This window comes from Filicampus tigris, chromosome 2 (assembly GCF_054856515.1).
Source record: "Filicampus tigris isolate MCC_2025a chromosome 2, RoL_Ftig_1.0, whole genome shotgun sequence".
In the NCBI taxonomy this organism is placed as follows: Eukaryota; Metazoa; Chordata; class Actinopteri; order Syngnathiformes; family Syngnathidae; genus Filicampus; species Filicampus tigris.
In genome coordinates, this window is record NC_141218.1 from 28,472,542 (window position 1) to 28,492,959 (window position 20,418).

The following is a 20,418-nucleotide window of genomic DNA, read 5'->3' on the forward strand; positions in this document are numbered from 1 at the left end:
TGTGCTGGAGGAGGGAAATATCTAAAACATGCTGGACAGGGTCCCTTGAGGACTGGGGTTGGACACCCCTGTACTAAAGCATTTCTGTGTGAATATTCATTATTTGAAGATAAATCCCTCCATTTACTTCTAATGCTCTCGTCAATGGGATTTTCTCACTGACTGCTAACAATAAGGTGGTGATATTTCCAAAATGAAGTTTGTTTGTGTGTTTGTTCTGTTTCATTTTATAATAAACTCAAACAAAAGTGTCAATAAACATATTGACGAGTCTGAGGATGAATTGTTCGTCTGACACACAGAGAGTCTCCCTGCCCCAATGATAGTCGTGACATACATTTTACTATACAAGGTTTGAGTTTATACGTTTCTTCTGGCTTCTTCCTCGCAAAAGACAACCGACACAGCAGGACAGTGTTTTTGTTGCGTTTTTATTCGGACATGAACAGCCTCGCTCCAATTCACCTCTCTCTCTTTTCTTCTTCACTCAGGAAATGCGCCGTACCAAACCAACTCAAAAAGGAACAAATACTTAAGCAGAATAAAAATAAATAAATATATACGCACCAAATAACATTGCAGCATGTGAGAAAAATAATAAATACAAAATAATATATGCAATAATAAAATATCCATGCATCCATTATCGATACCGCTTATCCTCACAAGAGTCGCGGGGCGTGCTGGAGCGGGGGACACCCTGAATTGGTTGCCAGCCAATCGCAGGGCACACAGAGACAAACATCCGCACTCACAATCACACCTAGGGGCAATTTAGAGAGTGCAATCAACTTACCATGCATGTTTTTGGAATGTGGCAGGAAACCTAAGTACCCGGAGAAAACCCACGCAGGCACGGGGAGAACATGCAAACTCCACACAGGGAGGCCGGAGCCGGGATCGAACCCACGACCTCCGAACTGTGAGGCGGACGTGCTAACCAGTCAACCACCGTGCCGCCTATACTAAAATATATTAATTAATATATTAAAATATCAATTGGCAACTAAATCAATCGTGTTACAGTAGTATATGACAGACAGTTGAAATCAATAAAATAATCCGCTTATGTAGTGCTTGTTGACATAATTCCCCGTGAAAAAAAAAGAGTTCTGGGTTGCCGTTTGCTCCAAACCAGCTGTATTTTATAACAGCATGAAGAGCACGCAGCGCGAGAGCCGCACGGGACAATCTTGGCTGTCCACCAACTGTTTCTCAAACATTTATATGACATAATTTACATTAAAATATACCCGCAACGGAATTGTAATAACGAGCAGAGAGTAAAAATCGTTTTAGTTGATGAAGTCATTGCCAGAGCGCAATAAAGTGCCATCCGTAAAAATGACTGCTCTTGTAATTCTAATGGATTCAAGATCCTGGTAGTCCTACTTTAAGAACAGTCCAGCAGACCAAGCGGAGCTCGAGCAACAAGTCGCTCACAGTCAAGTGCTCCACCGGCCACTCTGTCAAAATTTAGATCCCAAAGTGGCTCGGAAGTCCAAAAATGTGCCCACCCTGGGTCTAGGCATTACTTCCCAAAGTTCAGATTCTGCGCTCATTTATACGCAATTTTGGTATCTGTGTATGCACATACTTGTATGCACAGTCACAATCAGATACAGTACAGTATGTTCCACTTGAAATGTAACAATACATGGAAATAGTACAAAAAATAAATAAAATAATAATAATAACAATAATAATAATAATAATAATAATGAATACTGGCATCACATGGGATTTGGGCGCTTGCACCTACAGTGCAAGTTTAATCATTGATTTCACAAGTGAAAAACATGATCATGACGAAACATTGGTAAGCTGCTATTGGCTGCCAGGTTTACCAGTCACACCACTTAATGTCTTGTCACATGAAGCAGCACCTGCGGCTTTCTCACACTCGGCAGCTTCCAGCATAGACACGCTGTAGACTTTGGAAAACCCACCTGGCATTTACAGACCTGTTTTATTGGACCCGCCTAGCCAAACATTTTTAATAGGCCATAGCGGACCGACCATGAGGCTGCAATGGGCCGTCTTTTTCCTGCAGACTTACCTGATACTTGCGGCTGCCATGTATTTTGATCTGGGCGAGCAGGAGGAACGATGCATCATCGAGGAGATTCCTGAGGACATGCTGGTGACGGGTGAGTTCTGGAGAGGTGATAAGGAGCCAAAAAATTGGGCAGAGGACCTCAGAGAACAAATAAAGGTGCCTTGTAAAATGTGATGACTTATGGCAGGAGGCTCAAATGAGGATATCTTTTTCCCCTTCAGGATATTTCCTGTTGCAGCCCTGGGATTTGAAGTCATCCACCCACTCGCCTCACCTCGGTGTCACAGTGACAGTCAGGGACCCCAACCATGAGGTACAGTTAAAGGAAGTTCTTGCAATAAATAAACAGTGACATCAAAAAAGTATTTGCCCCTTGCCTGATTTCAGGTTGTTTTTTTTTTTCTTTTTTTTTTTTAATCACACAAATATTTCAGGATACTAAACCGATTTCAATACCTCACATAGACAACCCAAGTAAATATGTGTGAAAAAGTAATTTCCAACAAACAAACCAAAGACGTTCTGGAATTTAATGAGTGGCCCAATAAAGAAATTACATCAAAGACACCCCGAGATCAATTATTAGGCTTTACACGAGTGGGATTTTGGAGCAGATTACCGATTATTTGCTGTAACATTTTATTTCGTAGATCGGATCAATGATGTCATTGATCAATCAGCAAATTATGACATTACAGCCGATCACCAATTTTATCCAAAATGCTAAATATCTGCCAATCTGATTCAGACAATTAGAACAGTATAAAGTCTATTGTTTATACTTGGGAGGTTAGTCTCATCACACACAGACTAAACACAGCCCACTATCTGCCAGTCTGCTGTTATTATTATTATTTCACCATGTTGTGTAGAAAAATTTTTAGCCGGCAAAAATGACTTGATCCCATCATTTTCAAGTACCAGTATCTGTATTTTTTAGGTAAAAAAAGAAGGGTAAATGTTTCAACTCTGTGTGAAAAGGAGCCTGGTGCTCTGCATGTTGTTGCCACATGAATACAGACACACAAATAGACAGATAAGTACAGATAGGGCTGCAAACTCTTGCGCTCTCGTAGACAATAAATGCCTTGTGAAGAAAGGTAATACGCGCACATGTCTGGACTTCTTTTGCCTTACATGTCCATCAGGCAAGGCACGCTGAGCAGACACACATCTTGGGCAAAGTCTGTCTGCAAGTCGTGTTCTATAGCTACATACTACAAGCTAAAGAGCTCACTGACGCCATGCTGTATTTTGTCACAACTTCAAAGAGCTACAGGTTCATTTGTGACACATTTAAAACACTTCCTTTCATGTCAAGCGATGGTGTGAATTATTTTGCAATAAGCGTTCTTGTTCCCTATCTGTATCGCTCCATGAGGCACTGCTTGTATAAGCGAAGTACGGCACACAGCAGACCTCCAATACGGCAAGGCAGACGATGTCATTGTTCGTATATGTATAACGTACATGTTCGTTTGTGTGTGTGTGTGTGTGTGTGTGTGTGTGTGTGTGTATATATATATATATATATATATATGTATATATGTTTATATATATATGTGTATATATATATATATATATATATATATGTATATATGTTTATATATGTGTATATATATATATATACATATACATATATATGTATATATACGTATATATATGTGTGTATATATATATATATATATATATATATATATATATATATATATTTTTTTTTTTTAGATAGCCCCTGTGACCCCCATTTCTAAAATCCCATCTGTGCCGCTGATGATAACAATGCTAGTGGCCCAAGATTTTTGTACAGTACTGGATGTAAAAAAATGTTCATTAGTCTTGAAAAATTGTTTTTGTTCAATTGTTCTAGTGCTTAAAAATGTTCCAAATGTATTTATTTCATCAAAAGTAATCTAATTAGTATGCTTATATAAGTTTCTAAATGTATAGAAATAAAAATTATTTGAAGTTGGTGTCATGGCAAAAGAACAATTCAATGTATCAATATTTCTGCTTGAAATCCACTTACCACTAGGTTTTGATGAGCAAACGCTACGGCATTTTTGCTAAATTCACCTTCACGGCACACGCGTCCGGTCAGCACTTCCTCTGTTTCCAAACAAACTCCACCAGTTTCTCCGTCTTTGCTGGCGAACGACTGGTAAGACCTGCAAACACACACGCAAGGGTTCATTTTAATGTATTTATCTATTTTGAAACAATCATGAGTCTTCTTGTGTTTGGCAGAAATTACATTTGGACGTTCAGATAGGTGAGCATGTTATGAATCCAAAAGACGACAGAACCAAAGACAACCTGAAGACGCTGGAATACGGCCTGCAACATCTCATTGATCAGATGTGGTATATCACTAAGCAGCAAGATTATCAGCGGGTAAGCCAGAGTGATATGGCCTTGAGACAAATTCTCGTTTTTGTTGTTTTTTTCCCCTTATGGGATTAGCTTTATTTTTACTGATACCAAACAAGCTTTGAAACGGATTCTTTCCCAGAAACGGCTGACCTGTTTTCTGAATCTGAGCCGTGATTGGTCGTTGTGAGCAGTTGCGATGTCATTTTCAGTCGACAGAAGACAAAATGGCCGCCCCCGGAGATGGCTAAAAAACGAGTAGATGAACACTTATTCCACAAACGCAACATTTATCAGAATGCCCTGTTTCAACTAGTGGGCTTGCGTAGAACATATTCTTGAAAAAAATATGTTTGCGTTGACTTCCACTTTAAGAACGAAGAGAAGACGAGAGAGCGATTATTTTGCGTGACCGGAACCTCGCCACTTAACATTTTCCCGTGAATCGCACAATTAACATTTTCCCGTGAATCGCACGAGAACTATTAGTTAAAATTCTGTGCTGGGTAAGCTGCCTGCTCTTGGGGTAGTGGGTAGAGCGCTCGCCCTGAAGGTGCTGCTGTATTCCTTTGATCATGGGTTCACTTACTGCTCTGTACCTTTCTATTTCATGTATTTTAGCCAGTCAGAAGGTGTAAACAAGCCGTTTCATTTCACGTATTTATAGCTTGTGACAAATCTGCACACAGGAACACAAAATTACTGGACTGACATTGCCTTAACAACCACAGCTGGAATCGGGAGCCAGTTTTGCTGACATTTTTTATGGGGGTGGGGATGCGGGCGGGAGGACTGACTGATGGGATTAAGTGATGAACTGACTGACGATTTAACGAAGTGATGATGAACTGATGATGATTACAATTTGGTTTGTCACGAAAAATGACGGACTGACGAATGACAGACGGGTACCCAGGCCGCTGATGAATAACGGACTAACAAAATACGGACCAGCAAAATTTACATGAGTTGCCACACACTTTATTTAACTATAGAAGCTGCTAAAAATAAATACACAAACTTAAATAAAATCGATTAATATGCCAATCTTCTATTTAACATTACAAAGTAGTTGATCATATAGGTTGTTGTTGTTGATGTTGTTTTCAACAGGAAAAGGAGGAGACCTTCCGTCAGATCAGTGAGGATACACACAGTCAAGTGCTGTGGTGGGCTGTGGTGCAGACCTTCCTCCTGCTTTCGGTCGGTTTCTGGCAGATGAAGCGGCTCAAAGACTTCTTCATCGCCAAGAAGCTCGTCTGATCACCACCTGTCAGTCATGGGAAAATCACGAGTTGTCATTTAGTTGCAGTGCATTACTGCCATGGTGATTACTTATTGCTATATAACTAAGAACAGGGCTTCTGAAACTGTTTGATTGTAATTTGGTTCTTCTATAGAACCCTAAATTAATACATGTAATCCAGTATTTTGCCACAACGTTGACATATACTGCATATAAACTAATTATAACAACCACAGCAAATTACCCATTTCGGGCCCTGCTCCACAGTGTGGGGAACCCTGTCTTAGAATAACAAATAGTCATGACCTTAATAACGTGTTCATGGTTTTAAAGGAGACATTGTTTGTTTGTTTTTTTCACAATTTAAAACATGTACCAGCTGTCTTAATAATGTATCTGTGGTTTCCTCAAAATACGCCAAGGATGAATAATTTCTTCGAACATTTCCTGCCATTGTGAAATTAGCTTATTTTTGGGGCAGCTCTGTCTCATGCGGTGCGGCATCCCTCATGGCGTTTATAACAAATTACTAGCCTGGGTCAATAGTGGACCCGGCTGTCGATAAATCGACAACTAACTAACGGAAGCAGAGCCCAGGGTGACGAAGATGAATACAATTAAAGTATATTTGTGGTGCATGGACAGATCACCAAACACAAACACCACCACTGACCTTCACACTGCCAACAACTTCACTGAGTAAATGTTGTATTTCCAAAAATAATGCTGGAATCTAACAATGATCTGTGAACCTCAGATATTTATAGCAGATCTGTTTACTGTTAGTAAAGCCACCACTGGCTAATTAAACCATATCCCCCTAACATACACACACACACACACACAAAACAACACAGGTAACACAAGCGCCCACACACGACTGTTTTATCACTTGTGATGGCAGCATCTCATCACCGCCACTAAAATAAATTTGTCAATAAGTGCAGTGGTGTGGCGCATGACATCACCAAACAAAAATACCCACATAGACAATTTAGTCTAACATCATTATTATTATTATAAGCTATAGTAATGCCTTTAACACTCTTAGCTAGCGCTAATTTGTGGTAAAACTGCAGCTCTGCTTACCTTTTGGCTTTGACATGTTAGTAGCGTAAAATGTTCTTTTTGCTCTGGAAGTTTGCCCAGCCTAGCCAAGTGTGTGAAATTACTACCTGAGAAACCAGGTGTGGGAGCGGTTTTTATGTAAACTAGCCCCGTTGTGACATCCCAATTTGGAAATTTGCTCACAGACCCAAGTCCAGGTATATAGGCATGTAGCCCCGCCCAAGATGGGAGGGTGCTGCAGGCAGTTAACTAAAGATTTATTTGTGTAATTTCACACTTAAAGTGTGGATGGTACTTCACAGCAACATCTATTTGTACACAAACATTAAAAAGGATTTTCCGTATGTTCCATTTAAAGTCAAATTGTGTGAATTATGTAAAAAAAAAAAATAATAATAATAACAAAGCCATTTTTCTGACTACATCGTATAAACTGCTCACCATCAACACACATTTTACACTGTAATTCTTTTTGAGACTGGCAACTACTTCTTGGGTACTGATAATTGTGAAGGGATAGGGTTTAATTCACTCTTCTGAAATAACAAATTTGTTCAAATTGCCATTATTCGTGTTTGGAAATATGTTATTATTAATAATATTAATGATGTTCATGTTGTAGCACTGAACACTTTAACGAGTTCTCACACTATTACATAAACAAATAATTATCATTATGCAACACTATTTCTATTCATCTAGACAGTGTTTACTTTTCTAATCCACTTTTTTCATTTTTTATTTTTTTTTTTGGAATTCACAATACAAAATCATGTATCATTTTAGAATATGTTTTTGGGCAAACTTGATTCGTGTGGTGTTAAACTACAGAGACTACTGGCTGGTCTGTTTCAAGTGGAGACCTCATTTAGCCTTAGCTTAGTTTGAGCTACTAGAACGTTGAAGCAACGCAACGGGATAACAACCACCGGCACGGACATTCGGTACTACTTAAAGGGTAAGTCTGAATTCATTGGTAAGTCTTTCTAGTTTCAAAAGTTGAAGGGGAGGATTCAACCTAATATGATCTTTAACTGTTTCCTCCGACGTTAATTGGCTAAACCAGGTCGGCAGGTAGCGTTAGCCATTAACAAGAGTGCTAACTTTCGGCCGTCTCTACATCAGGAAACCTCGCCGAAGATGTCGCACTGGGTCTGCTGCAACGCCTGCTTTCTTCCGCCCTCATCCCAGCGCCGAATGGCCCTCACCACGTGCGGCCACGTCGTGTGCGGTGTTTGCTACCTCAAAGGTCCATAACAACATCCTTTGACACGGGTTTGAGAACGTTTTGAGGCGTTTGTAGGAGACTCTAGGCCTTCACCTGTGCGTGTGTAGGCGAACGTTTGAGTAAACAGAGACCTCTGTTGGACGTGGTCTTATATTACAAAGACCTGGGTGGATCAAAGGAGAACATTAGTCGCTTAATTTTTGATGCATCTCGCATATACATGCGGGGGAGGGCGTGGGGGTCCAACATATAAAGTAGATATAACTTACGTCCAGAATGCAAATTTGTGGCCACGAATTCTGTGTATGTGCGTACAAAATACAAATTAATAACATTATCTGCCCTGGACAGATTGGTAAGAAAATCGAGCGCTAACAGGCCGTGTTTTAAATTCAAGCCAAGTTGAGCTCAATTTGCTAATCGAAGTTGTTCATGAGACTGATATTAAACCCACAAATTAGTGTATTTCTTGCACACGTTATGAAGGGCACACATACTGTGACCTCGATTCTATATTTTTTAGCCACAAATTAGCATTATCTGCACGTTTCACATACATTCAATCAGGCTTTCGACCTCATCACACAACAGAATCAGCTCTTATGAAAGTAAATTTAACACTGACTACCTGTAGGAAAGGTGTCAGTCCTAGTTTTATTGGATCCCAGTGCAGTGTGATTCAGTTATATCAGATCAATCACTAAAACAGCCTTTTACCAACAGAAATTTGTATCCAGCTTGGAAGGTCGCATACTCCAAGCCAAGCAGACCAGGAGAATTTTATCCACGTTATCCATCTCCAGTAGACGTGATTATTGTAATGGTCTTCTGACCGGACTCCTTCACTCATTCGGAATGCTGTGCTCAGGTTCTGGCCAGTGCAAAGAGATCAGAATATATTACTCCAGTCCTAAAGGCTTGATTCTGGCTCCCAGTCAGTTGTAGAATAAAAGAATGAAAAAATGTGACTGTTCGCACGGCAGCTGAGCTATGTTTCAAATATGGAGGACTGTCCAGCAGGGAATCATAGCAAGGAGCGAGTCCACGTCATCCATAATCTGTAAATGGTTTGGGGTTGACGTCGGTGGGAATAACATTGTTAGCCAAAACGGTCACCGTGAAGAGCAATTCTGTTCCACCACGAGCCTTATGGATTCCGAGGAAAACTTGGCGACCGCCCAAGCGCGCTAAACAAAAGCTTCGTAAACACACACGCTCAGAAAACAGTCGCCGGGTTGAGCCAACAAACACACGTATGCGAGTTGAGGTCCAGTGATCTGCGGTTATAGCAAATTTGTCCAAAGTCGCCCCCAAAACATCAAGCTTGCTTTTCTTTTTTCTGCTTCTTTGGTAAGCAAAGTCCTTCTTACAGACAAGGCATATCACTCTGCCTTTATCACTGGTGCCGTCAGGGCGTTTTTTTTTAATCTACCATTCATCAGACCAACAACTCTCACATGCTCCTCCATTTTCACATCTCTCTGCTCTGAACTTGCCCTCTCACCTACAAATAGGAGCTTATCAGGTTATGCCAAACAATGACAGCCAATCAGTGTCCACTTCAGGTTGTGACATTGACTAGGGATGTTCTGATCAGGGTTTTATGACACCGATACCGATCATGCATGAGTGAGATCGGCCGATACCGATTCCAATTACATGGAATATCTGTATATTTTTCCATTTACGTATGGTGACTGCTATCATGCAATATTATCTGAAAAAAAGCAGCCATATTATTGCTGTAATTTTGACAAAAATCTATATATATTTTCAAAAGCATGAAAAAATACAAAACCGTTGCTGGCCAATACAACAATTACTCAGTCACAAAGATAACTGAAATACTTACATTTACCAGCTTTTAGTAACACAGTTTTAACAGATCAAAATAATCAGCAGTCTCAACAGACTTAATTATGCAAAATGTCAAATAAATAACATGCCACCTGAACATAGCATTGTTCTGAATATAATCAAAGTAGAAAAAATAGTCACATTGCAGGCTTCACTCGAATAAACTATTCATGAGTTCCTAAATTGAAACGACTCAGGAACTTGGTTAATTGTCTTGTGCATAGACAAACTATCTTGTGCATTTGTCAAGGAGAAAATAGTCACTGTTAATCTTTTTGTGAATTATAAAATGATATAGTGGGTCTGTTGCCCACAAGCGAGCTACAATGCGTCTCCCTGTGGCAATAATGCCACTTATACTGCGCTGTGACAGTAACACATCATGCATAACAAGCTGCAGCGTGTGTGCCATACACTCCAAACTCGGTCGCCCATTTATTATCGGTCATAGCTTTCACCATGTTCCGCGCATTATCTATCAATACCACGTGTATTTTGTCTTTTGGATTATGCCTCGTTTCGAACATTGTCATTAAAAGCAGTCTCAACATCGCACCATTTAACACTTGTAACACATCTTTATGCTGCGAAGCATGAGCTGCGGGTGATCCGATTTTTTGATTGGCAATAGAAGGCTTTGATCAAATATTCCGATCATGTAAATTTTCACGAAAATCGTCCGATCATGATCGGTGCCCAATTGATCGGAGCATCCCTAACATTGACCATTGTTTTTTACACCCCCACGACTCAAGCACAAGCCCCATGCATCAAAATGGATCTCATCATCATGCAATAACAGTAAAGGTAAAGATTAAAAATGAGATTAATGCGATTAAAAAAATTAATGATTTAACTCTGATGAATTAATTGATCACAATCAATGTACTAATTTGACACCCCTACTGAATACATGACTCAAATACTAATTGAATATAAACCCAATTGGGCTCTGAGGACTGCAGACGTGGGTCAATTAGTGGAGCCCATAGTTCAGAGCAAACACGGTGAAGCAGCATTTGGCTGTTATGCTGCACAGAAACTAAATAAGATGCTAATGGAAATGAAGTCAGCCACAAGTATAGATGCTTTTAAATCCAGGTTAAAAACTAAGATTCCCCCCCACACACACACCAAAAAAAACCCAAGCCTTTCCTTGCCTTGCCTATTTCATTCCAACACAATTGCGGACACAATTTGTCTCCCATGTCATCTTCTTATTAGTGACATTTCTTTCAGGTAAACAAGGCAAGTGTTTGATCTGCAATGACAAATGTCAAGTGTCGCCTCTCACTGACCAAGTAAGTACATCATTAAAGCTTAAGATATGTCTGGAAAATGACACATACAAATATAACATTTTGACTAATGTTTGTTTTTTTGTTTGTTTGTCCAGAGCCGCCCGGAAGTGAAGGAGCTGTTCTCCAACATCAACGTTTTGGCAAACAAACATTTGTTAGAGACCAGAAAAGTTTGTTTGTTCATTCTTTTTTCACATCTAATTTGTATTATTTGTGAAATCAGATTGTTTTCATATTTAAATGTATAGTATAGTGGAACCTCCAGTGTCGACAACAATTGTCTTCCGTGACACTATTATTGACTGTACAGGCAATGTTAGTATGAAGACTTGAATAGTCTTAACTGCAATTTGACCAGTTTGTAATAAAACTAAAATGAAGTAAAACCACAAAAAAAAAATCACTCTTGGAAGATGTCTGACAGACGGGTAATGAAGAGGGAACAGGAAGATCTTTGCTCAACAATTCCCAGGTGGGAATTTGAGTTTTTCCTTGCCCAGTTGGGGTTTTTAGATCAGGGGATGTTGCTGATCTTTGTCAACTGTGGGCCCGTGAAGCGCATTGAGATGCTTTTGTGATTACAGCCTATAGAAATAATCTTGACTTGACTTGACCTTTTGGACATTTATTTGCAGTGCCAGAATTGATAAAACCTTGTGATACTACAATGAGGATGCCTGGCGTGATAATGCTTTGCAATTTTCTCTGGGTTTTTGGGGCAAATGATTCCACAAAATATGTTTTGAACTTGAAATTGTGTCACTTTTAGAGGTTCCGTTGTACTGTATATAAGTGTTAATTTTATGGCCATAGAAACACATTAAGTACATCTGCGTACGTAGTCAATTAGGTGGACCCAATGATATGGTTGTGTGTTATGCTAGTTCCTTTTCTCTGCTTGTTCTCCTCAGGTTCTAATGTTCCAGGCCAAACATAGTAAAAGATTGCTGGCATACTACCAGAAACGGGTGAGACACATCTTCTTTCGCCCAGCCTGAAAGCACTTTACATGCATTTATCCCCGTTTTGTTTTATTTCTTGAACAAAACAGAATGAGAAAGTGGAGGAGGGCTGGCTCAGGATGAAGCAGGAAATGCAGCAGATGGCCAAGTGAGTCAAATCTACTGATGCTATCACAATGGGGGGAAACATGAACTTTCTTTTCTCTGTCACAGGAAGGTGAATGAACAAAGTGCCTACATCGCTAAACTGGAACATTCACTTCAAAGGTACTTTATTCTAACTATGGCAGAAATGTAAAATATTAACATTTTCACATGGACTTCATTTTAGTTTACTTTGAGTAAGCAACAAGCTCCAAACTAACTTTGTTTAGTTATTTTCAACCGACAGGGTGTTCTCTCCTCCTCCACTTGGTGTCACTGTTTTCACATTTATTGTTTAGCACTGATGTTGCCAAGCAGCTGCTGTTATCCTCATAGGAGGATAAACTCATCTTGCCTCTTCTTTTCTTTTCTTCTTTTTTTTTACACTTAAATAAGTTTGTTAATGTAGCATTGTCATCAGTATTTGGAGTTGTATTGACCCACCCACCCATTATTGTTTTTTAGAATGTCGTCACCCAGTTGTAATCAACAGCGTCATGTTGAATGAATAAGTGCCTTTCTGACACTTTTATGTAACGGTTTTGTCTTGCGCCATCGCATCCAGTGACCTTGGACATATGGCAGCGCCTCACAGTGTGGTCTTTGTGTGTCACACTGATAATCTCTGCAAGCATCGTCCCGCTCTGTCTCCCTGTGCAATGCCATGAGGATCATCCTGTTGACTTCCCATTCTTGGCAATCAGAAAAAAACCCAAGAACTTAATGGTAGAAGTCGTTTCATGGCTTTTATTGTGAAAGCTTCCATTCAAGACTAATGTCACGATGGACTTTGTGACCCCAGTATATTACTTGTCTGATCTGATGGCAATTGTATTTTATCTTCTTCTTCTTTTTCTTGTAACTGACAAGTAACTGACATGAGTTGTGTATTCTGTGCTATCCCACCAGCTTGAAGTCATCATCGATGTCCCAGTTGAGCCACAGCTCCCAAAGCTTGCATGGACACCATGGTAGACAAACTAATAATAATCTACATTACAATAAAATATGTTTTTGCTAAAATTGCTAGAACCGCATGGTCAGCCTAGCTCCAGATGTTTACGATCCGGCATATAGCAGTATACCCTGGATTGGTCACCAGTGAATGGCAGGGCACGTCTCGACAAGCAGCCATTCACACCTCAGGACAATTTACGGAGTTCCCGGGGACAATGGAGATTCCAACTCAGATCTCCTTACTGTGAGGCAGACGTGCTCACCACTAAGCATGCTGTCCAAAACCAGGCAGAGATTACATTACAGTGACCACCCACATGGAGTCTTAGTCACAAGGATGGCAGGTCTTAATGATAATTGTTGTAATTACCCAAATAATCCAAATGTCTTTTAAACTGTCAGTAGTCAATTTTCCTTTTTTTGTGTGATTAGGAGTGCGTGTGCGTGCGTGTGTGTCTCATTGTTCCTCGTTTGCTTCAGTCTTCCAGATCCCGTTCAGCACTCCCGTGTCACACTCCAGACATTCCTCATCCAGCAACATGTGAGTGCCATGAACCCGTTTTGACAGTGCGCGCACACACGCACACACACACACACGCACACACACACACACACACACACACACAGACATACAAAATCCTAGCCTCATCTGGCGTCTTATGTTAGCTTTAGCCACTGTAGATCTTTACTCTGCCCTGCCCTGCCCTATATACACGCACGACGCGCACACACACACACACCTGAATAAGCGTAGCTTTGCTTGGCTTCAGTCACCAATCCTTATTGGGTTTCCAGGACCTCATGGACTCAGGCCTCCATTGGCTTCCTGGGTTTTAACAGCACAAATGTTATTTTATCCTACGTGACTTTTAGATTTTTGCACCTGAGCGAAAACCTCATCCGTGGACCGTGACCCATGGCAGATATGTCAGTCAGCACCTTTTACTGCAGGCCTCGCTCTCAGGCCAACAGGATAATTTATTTATTTATTGCTTGTCTCAAGTCACTGTTTGTTTCAGTTTCGCAAAGTCCATGTGTCCATTTCCTTGTGTGTGTGGGGTTGTGCATTTGCGTGTGTATTTGTATATACATATATGTACAGTTGGACATTTTACAAAATTTTGCTGGTCCGTCATTCATCATCCGAACAATCATAATTTGAATATATAAATGAATACGTTTTAGCGCAATGATTTCCATGATTAAAATTTTTTTTTGTTGGAACGTAACAGCCGAAATGGTGCGTTCTAATGCGGCCACACTCGGCTATGGAGTCGGATGCGCACGTTCAAGACGTTCGATGAGGTCTTACCTCACTCTGACGCCGCTGCGCTCTCGCGGCTGCAAGCGGTGTCAGACAACGCGCGCGACTGGGTTCGTGTGCGCGTTCATGCTCTTGGCCGCTTCAGCCTGTGTAAGTTAGAGAAGCGATGGCCACGGTATTTTTGATTTTGTGGAGGTGATCATGATGACATCACATTTAATGTCAATAAATCCAAACTATTGTGCGTAACACTTTTATAGTACTTTTATACTGATCATTCTTAGAAGTTGTTATGGGAAAAGGGGGTGAGAGGGTCTCGTTATTGTTGATCTTGATGTTGTGTCTCATGTTCGGCAGTGTTGACAATATGGATGCAGATGAACGACTGAGTTTTTTCCCTAAAGTAAGTCTTAAGTATTCACATTTATTCTGTGCGCACTTAAGGACGCATGCCAACATTTTATCACTGTGCGTGTGTGTGTGTGTGTGGATGTGTGCGCGTGTGCATGTGTGTGTCAGTCTTCACATGTCCCCAGATTGTCACTGAGCCGTCCTCCACATGACGAGCACATGGGTAAGTACTGTTCCTGTTTCACCATGCTTAAAGTTACAGTGGCTTCCCAAGAATGTCCTCTAAAGGTTAAGCAAGTACAAAATAAAGGCATACAACGTCGTGCAAAGGAGGCACTATAACACAATTTAGCAATAATAAATAAAATGACTGGTGACTGGTGACTGGTTGACATTTACAATGAACAAATAGGACTGGAGTCCATGAGTTGCTTCATGTTCCAATTAATTGACTCTTACTTGAAAAGCAAAATGTACTGCTCCTGTCAACAATGCCTGCCTCTTCGGATTCTCGTTCTGGCCTAGGAAATTTCCTATCCTGTCCGAGTGAGATAAACGCTTTAGTAGTTGGATGACAGGATTGTTCAAATTCTACATATGCTTAGGAAAAGTCCCTGGATGCAACCTTTGAGCCACCATTAGCAAAGGATACTCCTGACCAACCGTTACGAAAGGATATTCCCCGACCAACCGTTACGAAAGGATATTTTTTTACAGCAGCAATATTTAAAGCAACAGGGCACTGACATTGTTGACAGGCTACCCGCTCAAAGGCGCTTGACTTTCACGCTCAATACTTTAAAAATAATGTTTAAAAAGCACTAATAAAATATAAAAAAATATCATAAAATATATATCATATATAAAGATCCATGCTTGCCAGTCGCCGTCTGCCTCCTTAGAGTTGACACGAGTTTAGCGTCGCTAAATGTGCGAAATATAACAAGTCAGGGTTCGTGTGCGCGTTCATGCTCTTGGCCGCTTCAGCCTGTGTAAGTATAGAAGCGATGGCCACGGTATTTTTGATTTTGTGGAGGTGATCATGATGACATCACGTTTTGTGTCAATAAATCCAAACTATTGTGCAGAACACTTTTATGCTTTCACAGGTTGAAGTGGAAAAGAGTAGTAAAGTGCATTTGCATTTTGGTGGCGATCGGTCGCCGTTTTAGACAACAGAACTGACAAAGCCAGCAATATTACCAAGCATGCCTTCCTCCCGTGACGTAGACCGCTGAGACCAAAAAAATAACAAGACCAGCCAAAAAGGGGCGGGGCAATTTGTTGTAAATCTAATCACAAAAAAAGCCCTTAAATCACTTAAGTCTTTTGGGCAGAGCATTTTAGTACTGATGTCATTTTTACATGCAAACCTTTTATATAAGTGCCAATGTTAAGCTCATGTGTCAAGTGTCTCTTTAATTCATATTCCACAAATGCAATATCAATCAGAAAGCCGTGTTTAGACTAGTGGGGTTGCAGAGAACATATTGTTAAGAATATTTTTGACTTGACTTCCCCGTTAAGTACCAGTAGGTATTGTGCCATTAGAAATGCATATAAGCTCCTGCACTTTTTCTCTTATTATTATTATGTAATGTACATGTACAAGTCTTGAGATATAAGTTTAATTTGTTCTGTGATCATGCTCGTAACTCAAAACATGTATCTCTTGTCAATTGAAATGACGGGAAATGCCATTAATCCGTGTCAACCCATCCCCCCCAACCCCCCCAAAAAATCGTAAAGTATTTTTTTTTAATAATGACAATAACACTCTATTATAGAGTAAACCACCCCCCACACCCCCCCACGCCTCCGTTGTGTGTTCGTGGTCCCGCTATTTTGATTTTTATTTATTTATTGTTTTTTGGTATAGTTCATGGGGAAATTCAAGAAAATGTCTGGATTTTCCTGAACGGCCGGTCCACTTCCAAGCCGGTCGTCATTTAATGAGTGCACCTTCACTGAGCAACATGATTCATTTAGCACGCCGGCTATACACTGTTTAACATATTTTGAATTTCTGGTGGTTGGGAATCACTGCTATAAATTATGTTCTGTGTTTCCTTGCAGGTGAAATTCCTCATAGGAAGTCCAGCCAAAAGGCCAACCACTCCTCATATTCGGCGACAGTCAGGTGAGCACTTTCTTCTAACTTTTATATTATCCAGCGCTGGGCATTCCGTCAGTACTACCAGAAAGTCCGTCAATCCGTCACTGATGGTCGTCTGTTTTGCTGTCGAATGGCGGGAAATTTCAATAAACTGGCGGACTAAGCATCAATGGAAATGGGTTTTCGTCCGTCACTCGAATTGTCGCTAACAGAGTCCGGACTGAGATGGACCTTCTCGGTCCGTCATTAGCGGGCTCCCATTTACGCCACATATCTCCCGTGTTTATTTGCGGGCTAAATATACACCGGGGTTGCTTTGAGTGGACAGCATTGACCATGTGCTAATCTCATTCCTCCAATTGCACATTCCTACATCCTCGCGCCTCTGTTTACATGCCAGCACCTCCCACCAGAAATTCCGTCGAGGAGGGAAGAGGTAGAAATGTTTTGGGGTAATGCTCCTCAATGTCGTCATTTGATGGAAACGTCTGCTTAAGATGACATCATGTCATTGACGCGTGTAACAAATGCACCGTCTGCGTGTCAGGATTATTGCTATCACTACAAATGTCCACTTTATGCTTCATGTTTCAAGTGGAATTAAAGTCAAATACCAGCACTGTTATGCTTCATACATTTTTGCAGATTCACTGATGCTCGTACTTTGATTGGTTGCCGTGACAACATAAATCTACATTTTTTGTTTGAGTGTAGTATTTATAGTATGAGTGTTTATTTCCAAGCTTTGTGGTTATGGTTTTCTGCAAAATCTTGGTGAAAGGATTCAGAAAATCTGTCAGTCCTCATATAGTGGTGACGAAGTTAAATTTAGCGATGACGGAAGCCCGGTTAAAATAACGATGACGGACTCTCGGTCTGCCGATGACAGATTTGGGCGGCTTGAAATATTGAAATATTGATGGACTGACGATGACGGATGGGTGGCCCGGCCACTGACGAAAGACGGACCGGCAAAATTTACTGACGCACCCATTGTCGGTATTGCCCGTATTGTATTCTTCATCATGATGTCCTCACCTTGACCCTGTGGCCTCCTAGACGCTGCCCGAGAACGCCGATGACACCCAACGTGTCGTTTGGACACGCGTCCGCTTGGAATTCGCCCATCTTCCAGCCTTCCCAGCCCTTCCGGGTGTACCCTCCTCCCTAAAAGCAGGTGCATGCACAGCCAACTTGATGCTTATGATGACTTTTTCCGCCTTTTCGGAGAAAGGGAGAATACTTGCACCTGTTCTATTCACGCATATAAACTGGGATTACATGAACAATAAATGCAGTTTACAGCTCCGACACATCAAAGCACCCTCTGTTTGTATGCGTGTGTGTGAGGGGGTGTGTGTACGTGTATGACCTCAGATGTACAAGTGAAGGCCAAGAGTAAAAGTGTAGAAACAGAAAGGTGATATCACCCCAAGTCATTGCAGGAAGGAAAAGATGATGGCGGTGGCAGATTGATGCGCTCAGACACGTCCTCCATTTCTTCCATTGTCCTCACTTGTCAGCCATCTGAATGGCGTCTATTGAAGGAGGCTCAGGTGTGACTCTGTGTGTGTGTGTGTGTGCATGTGTGTTCCAGGTCTGTGCATGCCATATTACTGCTGTGTGTGAGTGTGTGTGTGTGTGTGTGTGTGTGTGTGCGTGAGAAGCTGAATTAAGACTATTGTGGAGAGTTAGCAGGCCTGATCCTCCTCCTGCGCATTCCGTTTCCTGTTTTTTAAGGTCCACTTAGCGAGGAGTGACTCCCCCAAGGCACAGCCAGACTCACTTATTTAAAATACACACACGTATACACACACATAAAGAGTGAGGAGATCATGACATGGGCAAAAGTATTGGGATATGTGGTCATTCTGCCCATTGGAAGTGAAAATGGAAGACATTTTGGAGTTCTGCAATAGTTGTAAAGGATTTCAAGATGATAACAGGTGTGGCCAATCCAAAAACAAGTGACCTAATCAGTATCCTTTGTGACGGCACTTGAAGAAGATGGCAACTTTTAGCAGAACCTGACAACAAATGGGCGAAAGTTTTGGATCACATACATCGTCATTCTCTCTCTAGGAAGTGAACAGGTGCGACCAAACGGGGAAAACGAGCAAACCAATTGGCGTCGACCAGCTGGCACTTTTTTTTGATCTTGCCAAACTATGGACAAAGTATCATGACACGCTTCATCTCGTGAAATGAAATCTGAGAAAAATGTGGGAAGACTTTATACAAACTGCCGCCGTGTGTCTGCGGGGAGTGTCCATTCTAGTTCATTCTTCCACATCAAACTCATCACATTATGCCGTTGCCGGCATTGCACTGGGAACAGAACATTTAACTTCCACAAAGAAAGCCTTGATCAGAGGACCAGTCAACAACTAAGGACCCAATTTTAAAATGTGATTGATTGATTGGTTGATTAATCCGTTGATTACGGTAAGAGGTGTGCCACAATACTTTTGTCCATGTAGGGTCGGTGCTTTTTCCCTCCTTTTCTTTTTCTTCCAAAATCCTAAACCTAGATCCTCTCACACAAAGGCCTTGTCACTCTCGCTCTCTCTATGCCACACACACGTGCGCGCGCACCCCCACACACACACACATACTTCACCTCTGTATGGCTCCAGGCTGTACAAATGAGCCGGGCCCACTTCAGAGAACTAAAGAAAACTATTCTCTTGTCAGTCGGAATTATTGAGCGCCGTGTTCCCACAGCGTGTGTGCACACACGCACGCACACACACACACACACACACACACACACACACACATACCTCCCTCCCACCTTCACTCCCTCCCTCCCTCCCTCCTTCCAGTCAAGTGTGACAGAGAGAAACTTGTCTCTCCTTAATGTGATCCAGATTTCACACTTTGTCACACTATGAGTTGGGAGTGTGTAAGCGTAATCCCCCAGTGTGGGCAAGACGCGACACGGACCAAATGATTTCACAGCACAGATATTTGCCTTTGGATGAAGACATTTATGCTCTGACACTTAAAGCACGTCGGGTGTTTATTGTCCACTTTGTGGTTCACATGCTAAACATGCGGAAGGCTTTTTAATGAGCCTCATAGTTCAGATGTGAACTTTGGTGTTAAGTTAAATTTGGGCTTGTTTTCTGCATGAATGTGTGACATTTGTTCTCTTCTGTTGGCAGCGCATTCCATGTGTGTGCAGCATAACAGCTAAATGCAACTTCACCGTGTTTACTTGGAACTCTGGGCACCACTAATTGACCCAAGTCTGCAGATCTCAGAGCCCCACAGGGTTTATATTCAATCAGCATTTCATTCATGTGTTCAGGACCCAGTGATTTTTAGACCAGTAGCAGAATTTTAAAATATATTATATAGTTGTTTGGGAGCATTTAGGACTGGAGTTATATGTCCTGATCGCCTTTTTTCTGGTCAGAATCCAAGCTGCAACGTTCCGAATGAGCGTCAGCTGTTTGATGCTCTTTTGAGGCAGTCTAGGAAGAAGACCGTTAC

The 20,418-nt window shown here is 41.2% G+C and overlaps 2 protein-coding genes and 1 long non-coding RNA gene across 7 annotated transcripts; 2 read left to right on the top strand and 1 right to left on the bottom strand.

The window, feature by feature from the left end:
- Positions 1-412: 412 nt before the first annotated feature.
- Positions 413-8,088, bottom strand: LOC147151964 (uncharacterized). 4 transcript variants are annotated; one of them, XR_015085843.1, is made up of 5 exons: positions 7,949-8,088; positions 5,614-5,696; positions 4,086-4,224; positions 2,060-2,157; positions 413-1,949 (listed from the first exon to the last, which is right to left on the bottom strand). It is a non-coding gene; the product is annotated as an uncharacterized LOC147151964 (long non-coding RNA). The 4 variants fall into 4 exon arrangements; XR_015085844.1 differs by having other exon boundaries at positions 5,554-5,696; XR_015085842.1 differs by having other exon boundaries at positions 6,762-8,070.
- Positions 1,924-5,833, top strand: LOC147151965 (transmembrane emp24 domain-containing protein 11). Its single transcript, XM_086024553.1, has 5 exons — positions 1,924-2,150; positions 2,281-2,372; positions 4,092-4,217; positions 4,304-4,450; positions 5,540-5,833. Exons 1-5 carry the CDS (start codon positions 2,021-2,023, stop codon positions 5,687-5,689), a joined length of 645 nt encoding a protein of 214 aa, XP_085880679.1. The 5' UTR covers positions 1,924-2,020; the 3' UTR covers positions 5,690-5,833.
- On the top strand, positions 7,434-18,231 carry rnf212 (ring finger protein 212). Of its 2 annotated transcripts, none has more exons than XM_086024550.1 (13): positions 7,434-7,698; positions 7,866-7,989; positions 11,065-11,126; positions 11,222-11,296; positions 12,038-12,094; positions 12,178-12,236; positions 12,302-12,355; positions 13,142-13,203; positions 13,670-13,730; positions 14,811-14,856; positions 14,973-15,027; positions 16,881-16,944; positions 17,980-18,231. In XM_086024550.1, the coding sequence occupies exons 2-13, from the start codon at positions 7,881-7,883 to the stop codon at positions 18,089-18,091; spliced, it is 816 nt and encodes a 271-aa protein (XP_085880676.1). In that variant the 5' UTR covers positions 7,434-7,698; positions 7,866-7,880; the 3' UTR covers positions 18,092-18,231. The 2 variants fall into 2 exon arrangements, with proteins under 2 accessions (XP_085880676.1, XP_085880678.1); XM_086024552.1 differs by having other exon boundaries at positions 7,434-7,697; positions 7,786-7,989.
- The last annotated feature ends 2,187 nt before the right edge of the window (positions 18,232-20,418 follow it).